The sequence below is a fragment of the Miniopterus natalensis genome, chromosome 4 (assembly GCF_054644295.1).
Source record: "Miniopterus natalensis isolate mMinNat1 chromosome 4, mMinNat1.hap1, whole genome shotgun sequence".
NCBI lineage: Eukaryota > Metazoa > Chordata > Mammalia > Chiroptera > Miniopteridae > Miniopterus > Miniopterus natalensis.
In genome coordinates this window covers 66756766-66770942 of record NC_142084.1, presented here as the reverse complement: position 1 = coordinate 66770942, position 14177 = coordinate 66756766, and the positions used below count along the sequence as shown (strand labels likewise).

The following is a 14177-nucleotide window of genomic DNA, read 5'->3' as shown; positions in this document are numbered from 1 at the left end:
CGCTCTTCGCCCTGCGGCACCGGAAGCGGAAGTGCTCTCCGTGTACGTCCTACTTCGCGTTCCTCCTCGTATTTGAGATGGGTTTTCTCCTCTGTAGGCGATAGGGCTCGGTTCTCAGGCCCAGCCGCCCGGGCTGACCGGAGTCGCGGAGCCTGCTCGCCGCCTGTGCGCCGTGCTCGAGGCTTCCGTGGCCGCCGCGGCTCGTCAGGGCTCCGCCCGTGCGGGTCCGGCTGGTGGCTCGGAGTCTCGGTGGAGGCAGGGCCTTTCCTCCAGCCGCCGCGCACCTCTCCTCAGAATCTGCCAAAGCAACCTCCTCGCCTTTCTCCAGAGGGAAAAACATTTACGCTGTTCTGGGAAATGGCCCCAGCGTCCTCTTCTGCTGACCGACCTGGTGCGTTCCGATGAGCGCTGGCCGGAAATGCCTCGGCTGTGGGCATGTTAGTGAAGTTTGGTGAATGATTTAAGTGTTACCTGGCCCGGAGTGAATTCCGGTCATGTCAGGAAAACAACCACAGGAGAGCAGGCGCTTCACACACTAACCTGTGTCTACTCCTGGCTCATGCTTTCTAACTGGTGATTTTGGGTCAATTACTAATTATGGTGAACCTTAGTTTTCTCATTTATGAAATGATAGTATTAATACCCAATTTGGAGGGTTGTTTGGATAACTGAAGGAGTTTATATATGTAGAATTACTTAACAGGTGCTCAGTAAATAGCAATTGTTAATATTTGCATAGTGTATTAGTTTTTAATGGCTGTCACATGTTTCATCTGCAGAGATGGCTAAAGAGTGATGGTTGACAATTGAAAAATATTGCTTGATAATCAAATGTTGTGAACCAGTTACCAAGACACTCTAGTATGTGAAGATAAATTGAAATCAACCTCTCACTTTAAATTCAAAAGCTTCTCTGATGTGATCTGCTGAGCAAGAAGTGAAATGTTTTGGGAAATCTCACTATCAGGTTCACAGTATGCCAGTTATCGATCTGACTTGTGAGTGGTGAGTCCTTTTTGATGCTTCGCAAATCGTATATATATTCTTCACAAATGGCACGTCTAGTGCTCAAGGGATGAGTGATCATGCAGTGGGCCATATAAGTGGGATTGAAATGGCCAGAGTGAGTATAAGTCAGGCTCCTGGAATTTGAGATGCAAGAAAGTGTGTGTGCTTTTTTGGGGGAAAATGTTTATGAATCTTATCATGTCTGTCAAACAGCTCTGCACCTCTGTATTTTTAATTTGTGTACTCTAAGATGGAATTTTTAACTGGTTCCTCATGGGTAGCAAAATACTGAAAACCATTTTCTTATGCCAGGTAACTCAAGGCTTTGTCGTATTATGGAAGTAGTGTGTGGTGTGTTATGTGTATGGAATGGAACAGCTTATAGGCATGTGATTGTTGGAATTGAATTGGCTTCGAAGTCCATGTCATTCTTTTCTCTCAGATCATCTTTCTTGGAATCCTTACTGTCTTTTTGAAAGGAAAATTGAGGCAAGGATGGTGGCTGGGTTACTGATGGATTCTTCTCAGGTGAGTAGAAAGTTGACTTTTTTTCAGAATATCATGTTTGTTTCTGTTAGGCAGACATGACCCCAAGCTTCTTAAAGCAATTATGACTATGCTGAAGGAATGATTCCTGGTGAATTTCTCCAAGACCCATGCTCTCTCAGGTTATACAAGATAACACTGGAAATGATTCCTTTTTTTTTAAATTAAAATTTTTTTAATTGATTTTTTTTTTTTTTTTAGAGAGACAGGTGAGCGGGGAGAGAGAGAGACATTGATGTGAGAGCGAAACATCAAAGCAGCAACCTTTTGGTGCATGGGATGATGCCCAACCAACTGGGCCACACTGGCCAGGGCTGGAAATGATTCTTTAATCTCAAAGAATTCACTCATTCTTTCTGATCCTCAGTGATGCTTATTGTTTTACCCAGTATTATAACAGATCTTATGAAAGAAAATGAAAGTACTTAATTTTTTAAAATTTGGTGTCACCGTGGCAATAATTCTTTTGTTTTTAGCTTTTACAAAGTGCTACATTGTGTTCAGTGCTAACCATGGCCTGTCAACAGAGGAGGATAAGACAAGAAGAGCCCATGGTAATGCTGTGGTAAGATAAGTTCAGTTCCATGCCAGTGATCCCGATAAAATCCACCTGACTGAGTGTAATCACCAGGCTGTATCTAAAGCTAGAGAGAAGAGGTCTAGGCCCAGGAATACTGTAGACTTCTGGTCTACCTTCCTCACTGCCTTTTATGCATCTTCCTGAGAACATCAGTGAAGGTGGTACTTAGCTGCAGCCAGCATGTGTTTGATGGTTTAGCACTTAGTGACCTTTGAGGATGTGGCTGTGGACTTCTCCCAGAAGGAGTGGACTTTGTTGGACCAAACGCAGAGAGATCTCTACAGAGACGTGATGTTGGAGAATTATAAGAATCTCATTACTCTAGGTAAGGCTGGCATCGTTTCTTTACTGAGTCCTTTATGAAGTGAAAGTTGCTTCAGTAGCTTTGCTGTCAAATGGGAATACTGTGATGAATAAGACAGAAATAGTCTTTGGCTTCATGGGCCTTTACTGTCTAGAGGATTCTCCATGAAAATAAAAATCTGTGCAAATAAAATACTTTATTTCCTTTAGGGACTAAAAACCTAAGGGCTTTAAATATGGATGAGGTTGGACATGGTTTTCAGGTCTTAGAGATCTCCAGGCATTTGAGGGTACAGAGAGAGAATGTGCTTGGATTTCGGTTCCTTTAAAAATAAGTTTCATTGGATTTATTCAAAATTCTGTTTGATTATTTGCTGTTTGTAAAGTGAGACCTTACCATCTTGAGAAACCCTGAAGGCTAAGGGTTGGTTCTTGAATCAAGGACACGTTTTTTATGTCTTACAAGACCTTCCTTAGGTATTTTTCCCTTATATAGGGTATGAATCAGACAAACCCAGCGTCAACTGTGGTTTGGAAGGAGCAGAAATGCTGAGCTTAGGAACTGGAGTTCTGCAGGGTAAATTCACAAGCAGATACAGTTTTGTGAAGAGCAGTGCGAGTCTGGGAAAGGTGCAGTACCTTTGCAAATGTTACTTTGCAAGCTTTTAAAAGCATACTCTTTTTCTCAGAAGGCTGAGGCCATTTGATTTCTGAGTTTCCTCAGGAACCTTCAACCTCCCTGTACCCTTAATTGCCATTGATCTCAATCTTTTTTTATTCTCTCAGAAAGATCTGTTTGGCTTACTTGAAAATTTCATTAATTGAGGATAGCTTTTTCCCCAATACCTTCCTATCTTGTCTTCCTGATTCTCCCATCTTATTCATTTACTGTCAGCCTTAGTTTTGTCTTAAATTTTGTAAGTTACCTACAATTTTGACAACATACCTTTTTCATTGCCAAACTCCTAACACAGCCAAACTCTTTATGGTCCATCTTTCTTTTTGTTTCACCATTTTTGTTATGTTTCATTCATATTTAAATGTACACATGTGCCACATGCTTTATTTTGAGCATATACACATAAGTTAACCATTTTAGTGAGTATAGTTTATTGATATTGAGTACATTCACAGTATTAGGCAACCATTAGCTCTTTTTAGTTTCAAAATATTTTTATCATTTCTTTCCAAATGAGTAGATTTTTAAGATCAGCTGGAGGTGGAAGCTTTCATTCTCTTCAGCCTTTCTGAGCAGGCATGCTTATGGACTTCTTGATTCCGTTGTAAACGCTCAAGTTTTTAAAAGCCTTATTCACCCACATATAATATCCCCAACTCATTTCTTCTCAGACTTGTCTCAGCCATTTTCCATTTCCTCATGCTGTTGTGGCCAGTACTTCACCTCTATACACTTTTAGCAGAAGCTGCCTGGAATGTTTCCCCACTCCTGGGAACACTGAGTTGGGTGAAATAAGGGGAAACCTGTGCACCGATACCTGAGGAAGCTGCCAGACAGATCAAAACACAATGGTAGTTCTTTGAGAACAAGGTCCATATTGCTTCTATTGGCATGAGCAACTTGCTCAAGGAGCGTTTCCTGCCATCTATGTGGCTGCAGCTTATCTGGAGAGTGTGGGTGGTAGGTGGGAATATTCTCTTGATGAAATACAGCTGCTTCTTTCTTAAGTGTTCCTTGACTTTTGTACCTTTTGATTAGATTCCAAATTCTGCAACTTTTGGTTCTGATAGTTTTTGTAAGCTTGTTAGTTGTTTTCTGGTGGGAGCCCTGGAGTTCCCTATGCTCCATATTTTGTGGTGTCATTTTCTGTGCCATTTGTATGTTTTTAAAAATCCTCACCTGAGGACTTGTTTATTGATTTTAGAGAGAGGAGAGTGGGGGGAAGACATCGATATGAGAGAGGAACATCAATCGGTTGCCTTCCCAATGCACCCTGACCTGGGATTGAACCTGGAGCCAGTTATGTGCCCTGACCGGGAATTGAACCTGCCACCTTTTGGTGCACAGGACAACACTCCAACTAACTGAGCCACACTGACCAGGGCTGTGCATGTTTTATTTTATTTTGAGAGTATGTTTATTAAATCTGGAGTCAGTGAAACAAGGAATGGCTTAGGATAGAAGAAGCAACAGGGGAGTGCCTGGGCAGGGCTAGTTTGGCTCTCTAGAAGTGTTATAGGAAAGAAATGAGCCTAGGCAGGCTGCTTTGGCTGAGAAGTCAGAGAAAAGGGGGCCTTGGAGATAGTTTCGGGAGTTAGCCCAGGATGAGCTGCCACTGCCCATTGCTCCCCTGGTTACAAGTCTTGTGGGCACCCTTAGAGTTTAGGAGATGCATGCCTGAGAGGGAAGAAAGGTATGGGCATGCTCCTGAGAGGGAGAGCGCTGCTGTATGTTTTTAAACAACTTTATCCCACAAATTTTCTTCAAATTTGAATTTTTCTACTTTCTTTCAGAATTTGATTTACAACTCAAAACCAAAGTTTCCACACCTCTTCAAGATATTTCCATGGAAAAAACATCAAATGGAATACAATTGGTAAGATCTCCGAGAAGTAACTTTTGTCCTCCATATCAGGACCAGAAGTACAAAATCCATGCAAATTATATGAGATAAATACCATTTACCCAGAGAAAGCAGAGTGAGTCTATGAAAAGATTCTCTGAGTATCAAGAATTTGAGGAACACTCTAAACTTACTTCATATCTGTTTCTCCATAGAGGGATCTCACAAATAAACATCCACATATATGTAACTCTGTTATCCAGTTTCTGAAATACAATTTAGTCTAAATGTCAGAAAAACTCTCTAAGGTGCTCTATGAAAGTAGAGAATATATTGCAGGGTCCTGGCCTCATAGTCAGCTTATTCACCTTAAAATAAAAAACAGGGCAGGAACTTCGTACACTTAATGGAAATAGGAAAAAAATTAATTATGGTAATGTATCCAGTGCATAGAAGTTATGATGGGAGACATTCTGTTAATATAATAAATGTGAAAAAGTGTTTAATGATCATTTATATCTTAACAGGAGAGAAGCATTGCTAGAGTGAAACAATATGGCTCTATCCTCTGTGGAAAAGTATTTAGTGAACACTTGTTTCTTATGACTCACATTAGACAGAAAATTTCTAAGGGTAATCAGAGTGGAAAAGCTTTCAAAAAGAACTGTATTCAAAGCTTCAAGGAAGTCAACACTGGGGATAAAACTTACATGTGTGTTCAACATGAAAAAGCCTCTGGTCAGCTTTCAAATTTTATTTGGCACAAAAAAATTCAGACACGAGGGAAATTGTGTGAATGCAAAGATTATCAGAGAACATCTGTTAATCAGTCATCCTTTAAGGTATATTTGAGATACCACACTGGAGAAAAACCATATGAATGTAAAGAGTGTGGGAAAGCCTTCACCCATTCCTCATACCTTACAGATCATATAAAAATTCACAATGGAAAAAAGCCCTATGAATGCATGGAATGTGGGAAAGCCTTTACTCGATCCACAGGACTTATTTTACACATACAAATTCACACTGGAGAAAAACCGTATGAATGTAAGGAATGTGGAAAAGCCTTTATTCATTCCTTATACCTTACAAAGCATGGAAGAATTCACAGTGGAGAGAAGCCGTATCTATGTAAGGAGTGTGGGAAAACTTTTACCCGTTCCTCAGGACTTGTCTTACACATGCGGACACACACTGGAGAAAAACCCTATGTATGTAAGCAATGTGGGAAAGCCTTTAATAATTCTTCAATGCTTAATCAACACATAAGGACGCACACTGGAGAGAAGCCATATGAATGCAAGCAGTGTGGGAAAGCCTTCATTCAGTCATCGGGCCTTACTACACATTTAAGAACTCACACTGGAGAGAAGGCCTATGAGTGTAAAGATTGTGGGAAAGCATTTGCTCGTTCCACAAATCTTAATATGCACATGCGGACACACACTGGAGAAAAGCCATACAAATGTAAAGAATGTGGGAAAGCCTTTAGATACACCACATGTCTTAATATTCACATGCGAACTCACACTGGAGAGAGACCATACAAATGTGAGGAATGTGGGAAAACCTTCACTCAATCTTCACTCACTGAACATCTAAGAACTAAGCCTTGTGAAAAACCCTGGAAATGTTCCTCAGGACTTACTATTCACATCTAAACTCATCGGCCTAAAGACCTTATGAAAGCTCTTTTTCTTCAGTGAGGGGCTGACAGCCCCCCCAGCAGACGCAGAGAAGCATATCTTTGTGAATACTCTGATAGGCAAGACCATCACCCTCAAGGTCGAGCCCAGTGACACCACTGAGAATGTCAAAGCTAAAACCCAAGACAGGCAGGGCATCCCACGTGACCTGCATCTGATTTTTGCAAACAGCTGGAGGATGGCCACACTCTGACTACAATATCCTGAAAGAGTCCACCCTGCGCTTGGTGCTTCCTTTGCAGGGAGGCATCATCAGTCCCTCCTTCTGCAAGTTTGCCCAGAAGTACAACCGCAACCAGATGGTCTGCTGCAAGTGTTATGCCCACCTGCACCCCTGTGCTGTCAACTGCCACAAGAAGTGCAGCCACACCAACAACAACAGCCCAGAGAAGGTCAAATAAGGCTCCTCTACCTCCTCCTTGGCTGGCAGGGCAGCTTCCTGCCTAAACCCCAGCCCTGGGAGCTCAATAAAGTAGTTTCCCTGTGGTTGGGAAAAAAGACCTTATGAAAGTAAAGAATATTGAAAACTTAAGTCAGTTTTTATCCTTATATGATATGTGGGAACTTACTCGGGGCAGAATTTCCATTCAGTTGGGTCTATGGGAGAGCAGTAATTGTTTACTCCTTACAGAATGTGTAAGAACTCACACTTGAGAGAAAAGCCTAGTTATATGGCATGTGAGAAAGCCTCTCTGGTTAATTTTTGTTCTCACATTAATTTTACATATCTAAAGTGGCATTCCCCTAAAAAGCAGTATCTCTGGTAAAATATTCTGAATATGATGAACTTAGGGGTATCCTAATGTCATAGATGGAAGTGAGCTGTCCACCTGTGGAAGTGGAGGATCCTTTCCCCAGTGGGTACTGGGGTCAGGTTCTTACAATATCTTGAGAAAAAGAATTTCCCAAGAGGTGCATGGGAGAATGAATGACTTTTATTTGTGTGGAATTATATTCCTCAGTTTTAATAGTCCTGTTTTCCTTTGACCAGTTCTGGAAAATATGTAGGTGGGGGTTCAGCAAAGCTAGAAGCAAAGTCAGTGTTCAGAGTTTCCATTCCATGGTGGAGCGAAGTCCATCATAGAATCAGGCTAACCACAGTCCATTAGTCCATTGTGTGTGTGGTCCACATGGCTGTGAGCCATTCTGGCAAGTGAAGAGAGCCCCACAAGCCAGGAGTCAGGTTCCAGGAGCAAGAGAGAGAGAGAGAGGGGCCTCCTTTGTTCAGGAGCTTAAATATCAAATCTTCCCATGCTTGCAGTGGCCACAGCTATTCTGGCCAATGCCCTTTCGCAGGTATGACTTACAGGCAAGCACCTTCCCACATCACTCAGACTTTACAGGGCATGTGTCTCTTGTCCAGTTCCTTCCCCCAGGATCTGCAGGGAATGGACTTGGAGAGTTTTAAACTGCAGTTTCCTGGCAAAGCTGTACAAAGGCATGTCTATATTATCTAGCTTCCCCTTTGCTCCTTTCCTATTAATAACTGGGTTATTACAACAGTATCACTAAACCTAGCTTGAAATTTGTTTAGATTTTCCATACTCGTTCATATATATATATATAATGAGACACTTGAGTTTTTAAAATATTCCAAGAAACTATCAGAAAATTTAAGATTGGAGCTGAGGCAGAAGAATTCATCATCCAACTTAAAGCAGCAGGGTTGGAGGTGTATAAATGTAATGGAAATGGTAAAAATAATCATTGTATTGATGTTTTGATTTTGAGATGAGTAGGATTAATGAGTCTGAGATCTTTTAATTATTTATTCATTGTCACAACAGAACACACAATGGATGGGAACTCTGACTATAAGCATAGTAGAAAAGACTCCAGCAAAAATTCATGCCATAAACTCAGAGGATATCTCAAAATGGAGGGAACACTCAGGATGGTGATCAGTACGGAAAAAGTGACCTTGCTCTGCAGAAAAAAACCTCTGCTGGAGAAAAACTTTCCATGTTTAATTGGCATGGAAAAGCTGTCAGCCTGACTCTAAATATTAGGTACTGGAAAACTAGCATGCAAGAGAAAGCCTTCAAATGCAGTGGCAATGGGAAAGCGTTTGTAAATAACTCTTACCTTCAGCACATACGAGTAGTCAGAATGGAGAATACCATGAATGGAAGGAATATGGGAGAGCTTTTATTAACTCCATAAACATTGGTGTCACTGTAGAAACCCACCCTGCTAAGAGGTGTTATGAAAGTAAGGAATGTGGGAAAACCATTCAATATTCATATTTGAAGTTCACATGGGGATCTACACTGGAGAAAACCCTATAAATGTAAGGACTGTGGAAAAGCCTACCTTTAATCTCATTTTAGGGAACATATAGAATCTAATACTGGATAGGCACTTTCCATGTTCAGGATATATTCTATCTATCATCACATTATATGCAAACCCTTACTTGAGAAAAATCCTATGAATGAAAACAATGTGGAAAATCCTCCTGAAGTCCCTTAGACCTTAAGGACATTCAAATCTACACTGGAGAGAAACCCTATAAATGTGAGGAATGTGGGAAAGCCTTCACTCAATGCTCAGGCCTTTGTAAAGATGTATAAATTCACAGTGGAGAGAAACCCAAGAAATAATGTGAGAAAGCTATTGGGTATTTCAATTCATTTTACATATATTAAAATCTCACCCTGTAAAGAAGAAAATGTAAAAAGTGTGGGAAAGCCTTCTGTTCTCTCAGTTCTTTTTAATTTCATGGGAAACGTGACTCATAGTCAAAAGAAAGTGAATGTAGGAAATATAGGATGTACTACCCTGGGTCTGAAGTCTAAGGGTTTGCTGAGAGGCACAGTGGTCTGGGTGGTTCTATAGATCTATTTTAAGCATTAGTGATTTGACCCTTACCATACCTGTGCACCATGTGTGTTCTTTCTGCTGATAGCCAAGGCAGGCCAGTTTAATTGCTACACCATCCAGGTTGCAACCTGACCAAAAGTGGGTCTACAGGATTGACTCTTAATCATCTTCTAATCACCTGGATTTTCTTGTTGGGTTAATATGCTTTTACACTGTAAAGATAGCGACTGCCTCACTGTCTACACTGCTCACTGAGCCTGTTTACATTGAGTCACTCTGGCCAAGGCAGTGTGGGAGAGCCTCCCTTGGTTGAGGCTATGTCTAATAGGGACGTGGATACCCCGTGGGGAAGTACTTGGTATCATTAAAAACAATGAACAGAAAGCACTCTTGTGAGGTAAAAGTTGGCTGCCTCCTTCAAGGGACACAGCAGTGGAGACTGCATGATGGCCCCATTGCTAACAAAACAGTAATGATGATGGGGGCAGGTGCTCTCCCACTAGTCTCTGGCTTTGCCTGCAGATTTCACCTTGTCCTATCCCATCCCAGAGGAGTTTGGTCCTGGCTGTCTCCCTCAGCCCCCAGTAATGTCATCCATTGAGGGTTCCATGGGAATTGTCTCTTAGTATTTTGGTGGCTGCTGCAGTCACTGCAGCTCTGGCCCTTTCTTCACTCTTAGCTGAGACCTGCCTCTCTCACAGGCCATTGCCTTCTCTCACCTTTCCTATTTCCTTGACTCCTCTGCCACTTCCTACATAAGTGGTGGCCTGTGGGTCTGGGGAGGGGAACTTTACAAAGAAAATTGCTGCCACTAAACAGTATATCTTTCCACAGAATATAACAGCAGGAAGGCATCCCTTTAGTACAAGAGCCTTGAGGTGGGGCAGGGTTTTTTTCATTAGAGGTGAGGAGAGCAGGGTCAGCTTTTGCATTTGTGTTCAATCAGGGGGAGAGGACATACTCTTCACTTTGAGCTTGTGCACCAGGTAACTTCTGACTCATTGGAATATATCTCACCACTGCCCCTCAATGCAAAAAGGAATCACTTTTATCAGTGGAATCAATTTCATCATTTTTAGTGTAATTGAAAAGTTAATGAGACTGGGCGGAATTCCATCTCTTTACTTTCAGTCTGTGTGTGTCTTTCAATTTAAAATGTCTCTTATAGGTAGCATATAGATGGGTTTAGTTTTTGACTCCCAATATTGAATGCCTTTCCCCTATTTCCCCTGGTTTTTCTTGATACTGTGGAATGGGTGCTTTTATTTGTTCTCCAAATCCTCTCAAATCCTCTAAGTATACTATAAAGAAACCCTGCCAAGGCCATGCAAATTCAGCATCTCAGGAGAAACCTAACATTAGGGAACTCAGCATTTTACGGGTGCCCAGGGGACTTCTGGTATGCAAATGGCGCTAGTTACTCTGTTGGCTACTGCCCAACCACAGGAGTTCCCCCTAAGGACTAGGTAGAATGGGAAAAGGTAGCCAAACCACTCTTGCAGACACATGGAACAAAGTGACCTGATTAATAATCAACACTGTTTGGACAGATTTGATCAAAAGGGGGAAATATGAAACTGGAGAAGAAATATATCTGTCAAAATGGGCTCCTCATGGTTAACTGAGCTCAGGGTCTAGAAGCCACTGTAGAGGCCTCCCATGCACTCTGCATTTCTGCAAAATCCACAGACTGAGCTTTCAATGCTGTACAATGCTGTAGCCTGTTGCCTTTCTGAGTCAACCACTGCAGGGAAGCCCTGGTTTTGTATTTAACCAATGGACTGAGACCTGTCCTGGCCAATCAGAACTACACCAACTTATCCTCATTTGCATCTATACCAACCAATCAGAGCATTGTGCAATTTGGAAACCTCATTGACATAAAATTGGGAATTTGGGCAGGACTTTTCTCTATAAAAGACAGCCTCCTCTTTGTTTTTATGGAGCACAATTTAAGTTGCTAAATGAATCTGTGTCTCCTGGGCTGCAGCTCCCTTGACTGAAATAAATGCTTTTATTTTTATTACAGTCTAACATTAACTTGTTTAACAATGTACAGAAATATGCACACCTTTGGCACCTAAGAAAGTATTTTATTTTTCTACTTGTATATAATAAAAAATAACAGCTAAAGGTAAAGCCAAATTTTCAGATGACAATATTCTCAAATAAGAACATTTTTATGCAACAAAAGAAGCCTCAATCAATTTCCCTCAGTGTTCACCAGAACACACCCTCCAGGTATGTGAGAACAGGGGGCCTGGGAGGTAGAGCAACATGACTCACACAGTCAAAATTATTTTCCTTCTGCAGAGAAATCAAAAAGGTTAGACTGAAGGTTTCTGAAGAAGGACCACAGTGGATGAAAATACCCCACTGACACACTCTTACTGCACTTCTTAACCCAGCTCAGTTATGGGGATTGAGGGCCTGGCTGTCACAAGTGGAGGGGGCCTGTCTAAGGAGGCCTCCCGAAGGTCAGGTCCAAACCTGTCCTTAACACCCTTCTTGTGCCCCAGGGCCCTCCCTTTACACGGGCCTCACTCAGGATGGGCTCAACCACACGAGTACCAATGTGAATCACTCCAAAAGGCTGAATCTACTAACAATCCCTAATTTCTAGACCCATGATTTCGCTAACCTGGTGATACAGCACAGCCTTCTTGTCATTGATTGAGGGTGTGTACCGCATCCTGTGAATCATGTAGCCAGACTGCCTGTGTATTCTAATGCCTGCACTAAATATGATCTTCCTCTTTGAAAGTACATGTGTCCCATATTGTCTATTAAAAAAAAAATTGAAAGCTCCCACACTCCATACTTCCTTTCGGCTGTTTTACCTCTGTTCTCCCCTTCCCTCACAAACTGTATAGATAATTTATGTTTGCAACCTATATTTCCCCAATACTCACTCTTCCACCCACATTAGCTGAGCGATTTCTGTTCTTACCCCTTGATGTAGAGGTAGTAAGTGGGGCTCCTCCCAATATCAACAAAGGCTTCCACGTCACCAGCAAAGGTCAAGGGATGTTTTTCTGTTCCATTTTGCTTGGTCCTTTCAACAGAACCCAAACTATTAGCCACTCTGCTTTTCTTGAGAAAGGATCTCTTTGCATGATACTGTGAACACCAATTGATTATTAAAATCTCAGATTCTTCAGGGCAAGAACTTCATAGAAAGTTGGTTCCTGAGAAAATGAAACGTTCCTTAGGGGACACCTTGTCCCTTTTAAGTTTAACCAAAGAAAGAAAAATCCCTCCTTGGAGAAAATACCTCCTTCCCCCACTGTTGCCTAAGCAGACACACCACCTGCTGAAAGTTTTCCATTCTGTTATCTTTGTGCCCCAGTGGAGCTGTATTGTTTGGAGAAAGTAAAGTCAATAGAACAATTTATTTAATAAGGAGCTCTGAGAATTCAAACGTTGAGGTGATAATAACCTGCCCCTGTGGCCCACTTCCTATAATTCTTTGCTCCCAGCCTATGTGAAAACCCAAATGGACTTCTGTGGGTCAGACCTCAGAGAACAGAGAGCTTCAGTGATAACCACTGGAGAGGGCCAGTGAGACCTAGCGGGGCTGGGAGAGTGAGAAAGAGGAGAGGGAGTGAGCACCGGGCTTTACCTCTAGAGCAGTGGGACTGGGAAAGTCTATGAAGGTGAAGTCCCTGTGGCCTTAAGGTACTTCAGCTGCTATTGAAACCGGTCTTTCCCAGCTCTTACTCTGTTTCCTTCTGTCTCTTTTTGGAATCTAGAGCCTCTCTCCAATAGGAGCTGTTTCCCAGGGACTCTCCAGCTCTTCTCAACTCTTTCCCATAACTGTAGGCTCTTCTTGGGTTTCGTGTCCATTATTTCCTTACTAACCACTCACGGAGATCTGCTTTGCACGAGGTGCTGTTGGTTTCGTTCCTCACGGGGTTGGAGTTTTCCATTACAGTCCCTGACCATTTCTGCAGCAGAGTGGACTCACTCAGAGCGCTTAATACTTTTATTCTTTACTGTCCACAATATTATCTACAATGCACTTGTTTTTGACGTTCAGGACTCAGACTAATTTCTTTTCCTCGTCTTACTAATCTCTTTGACTACTCAGGAGACCACTGACATTGGAATGATTGATGGTGGAGACCACTGATTCAGGAGTGATTGATGCTGGGGCAGGCTGCCTTGGCCTGTTCAGGAATTTAACTCAAATATTTTAGTGTTTTACTGTAGGACATACAGTTGGCTGCAGTTTAAAATGACTGTTCTTTACTGGGTTAAGAAATTGTCCTGTTTCCTCACTTAGTGAGAGGCTCTGTCCTGGCTGCTAAACACAGCAATGGCTGTTACCTTTTCTCAGTTATGTTTTATATTTTGATTAGGGTTATGGATCTTCTTTACTGACCTATGTTTTTTGGGTGAGATTTGTTAGCAAACATTTTGGTACTAACCAGCTTTTCATACTTAGAGCGAGTGGGTAGTGCTTGTTCACGATATATTCTTTTAAAATAGGTAAGAAGGCATTTTATTAAGCTTTTCCATTTCGTGTCTCTATGCAGGCATATGATGCCCTTGAAGATTCCTTTCTTTTGTGTTATAGTTGATGCTTTCAGTCCCAATCTCTATTATACATGTAACATTTGCATGTGTTGAGCACCTACTATGTACCAGGCACTATGCAAGTCCCTGGAAGGCAGTGGTGAGCAA

The 14177-nt window shown here is 41.9% G+C and overlaps 1 protein-coding gene and 1 pseudogene across 8 annotated transcripts; both read left to right on the top strand.

Annotated features, from left to right (window-relative positions):
* The first annotated feature begins 50 nt into the window (after nucleotides 1-50).
* Nucleotides 51-6736, top strand: ZNF846 (zinc finger protein 846). 8 transcript variants are annotated; one of them, XM_016207975.2, is made up of 7 exons: nucleotides 53-391; nucleotides 909-1005; nucleotides 1451-1536; nucleotides 2031-2108; nucleotides 2333-2459; nucleotides 4910-4992; nucleotides 5487-6736. In XM_016207975.2, exons 3-7 carry the CDS (start codon nucleotides 1504-1506, stop codon nucleotides 6621-6623), a joined length of 1458 nt encoding a protein of 485 aa, XP_016063461.2. In that variant the 5' UTR covers nucleotides 53-391; nucleotides 909-1005; nucleotides 1451-1503; the 3' UTR covers nucleotides 6624-6736. The 8 variants fall into 8 exon arrangements, with proteins under 8 accessions (XP_087672828.1, XP_016063461.2, XP_016063459.2 ...); XM_016207973.2 differs by having other exon boundaries at nucleotides 780-1005; XM_087816702.1 differs by lacking the exons at nucleotides 909-1005; nucleotides 2031-2108 and adding an exon at nucleotides 2934-3014 and having other exon boundaries at nucleotides 51-391.
* On the top strand, nucleotides 6649-7200 carry LOC107533230 (ubiquitin-ribosomal protein eL40 fusion protein pseudogene; annotated as a pseudogene).
* Nucleotides 7201-14177: the final 6977 nt, after the last annotated feature.

Excerpts from the sequence above, each read along its gene's own strand:
- ZNF846 (XM_087816702.1), top strand. The coding sequence starts at position 358 with ATGGCCCCAGCGTCCTCTTCTGCTGACCGACCTG. Across the intron at positions 392-1,450 it reads CTCTTCTGCTGACCGACCTG|ATCATCTTTCTTGGAATCCT; the intron begins GTGCGTTCCGAT and ends CTTTTCTCTCAG. Across the intron at positions 1,537-2,332 it reads TACTGATGGATTCTTCTCAG|CACTTAGTGACCTTTGAGGA; the intron begins GTGAGTAGAAAG and ends TTGATGGTTTAG.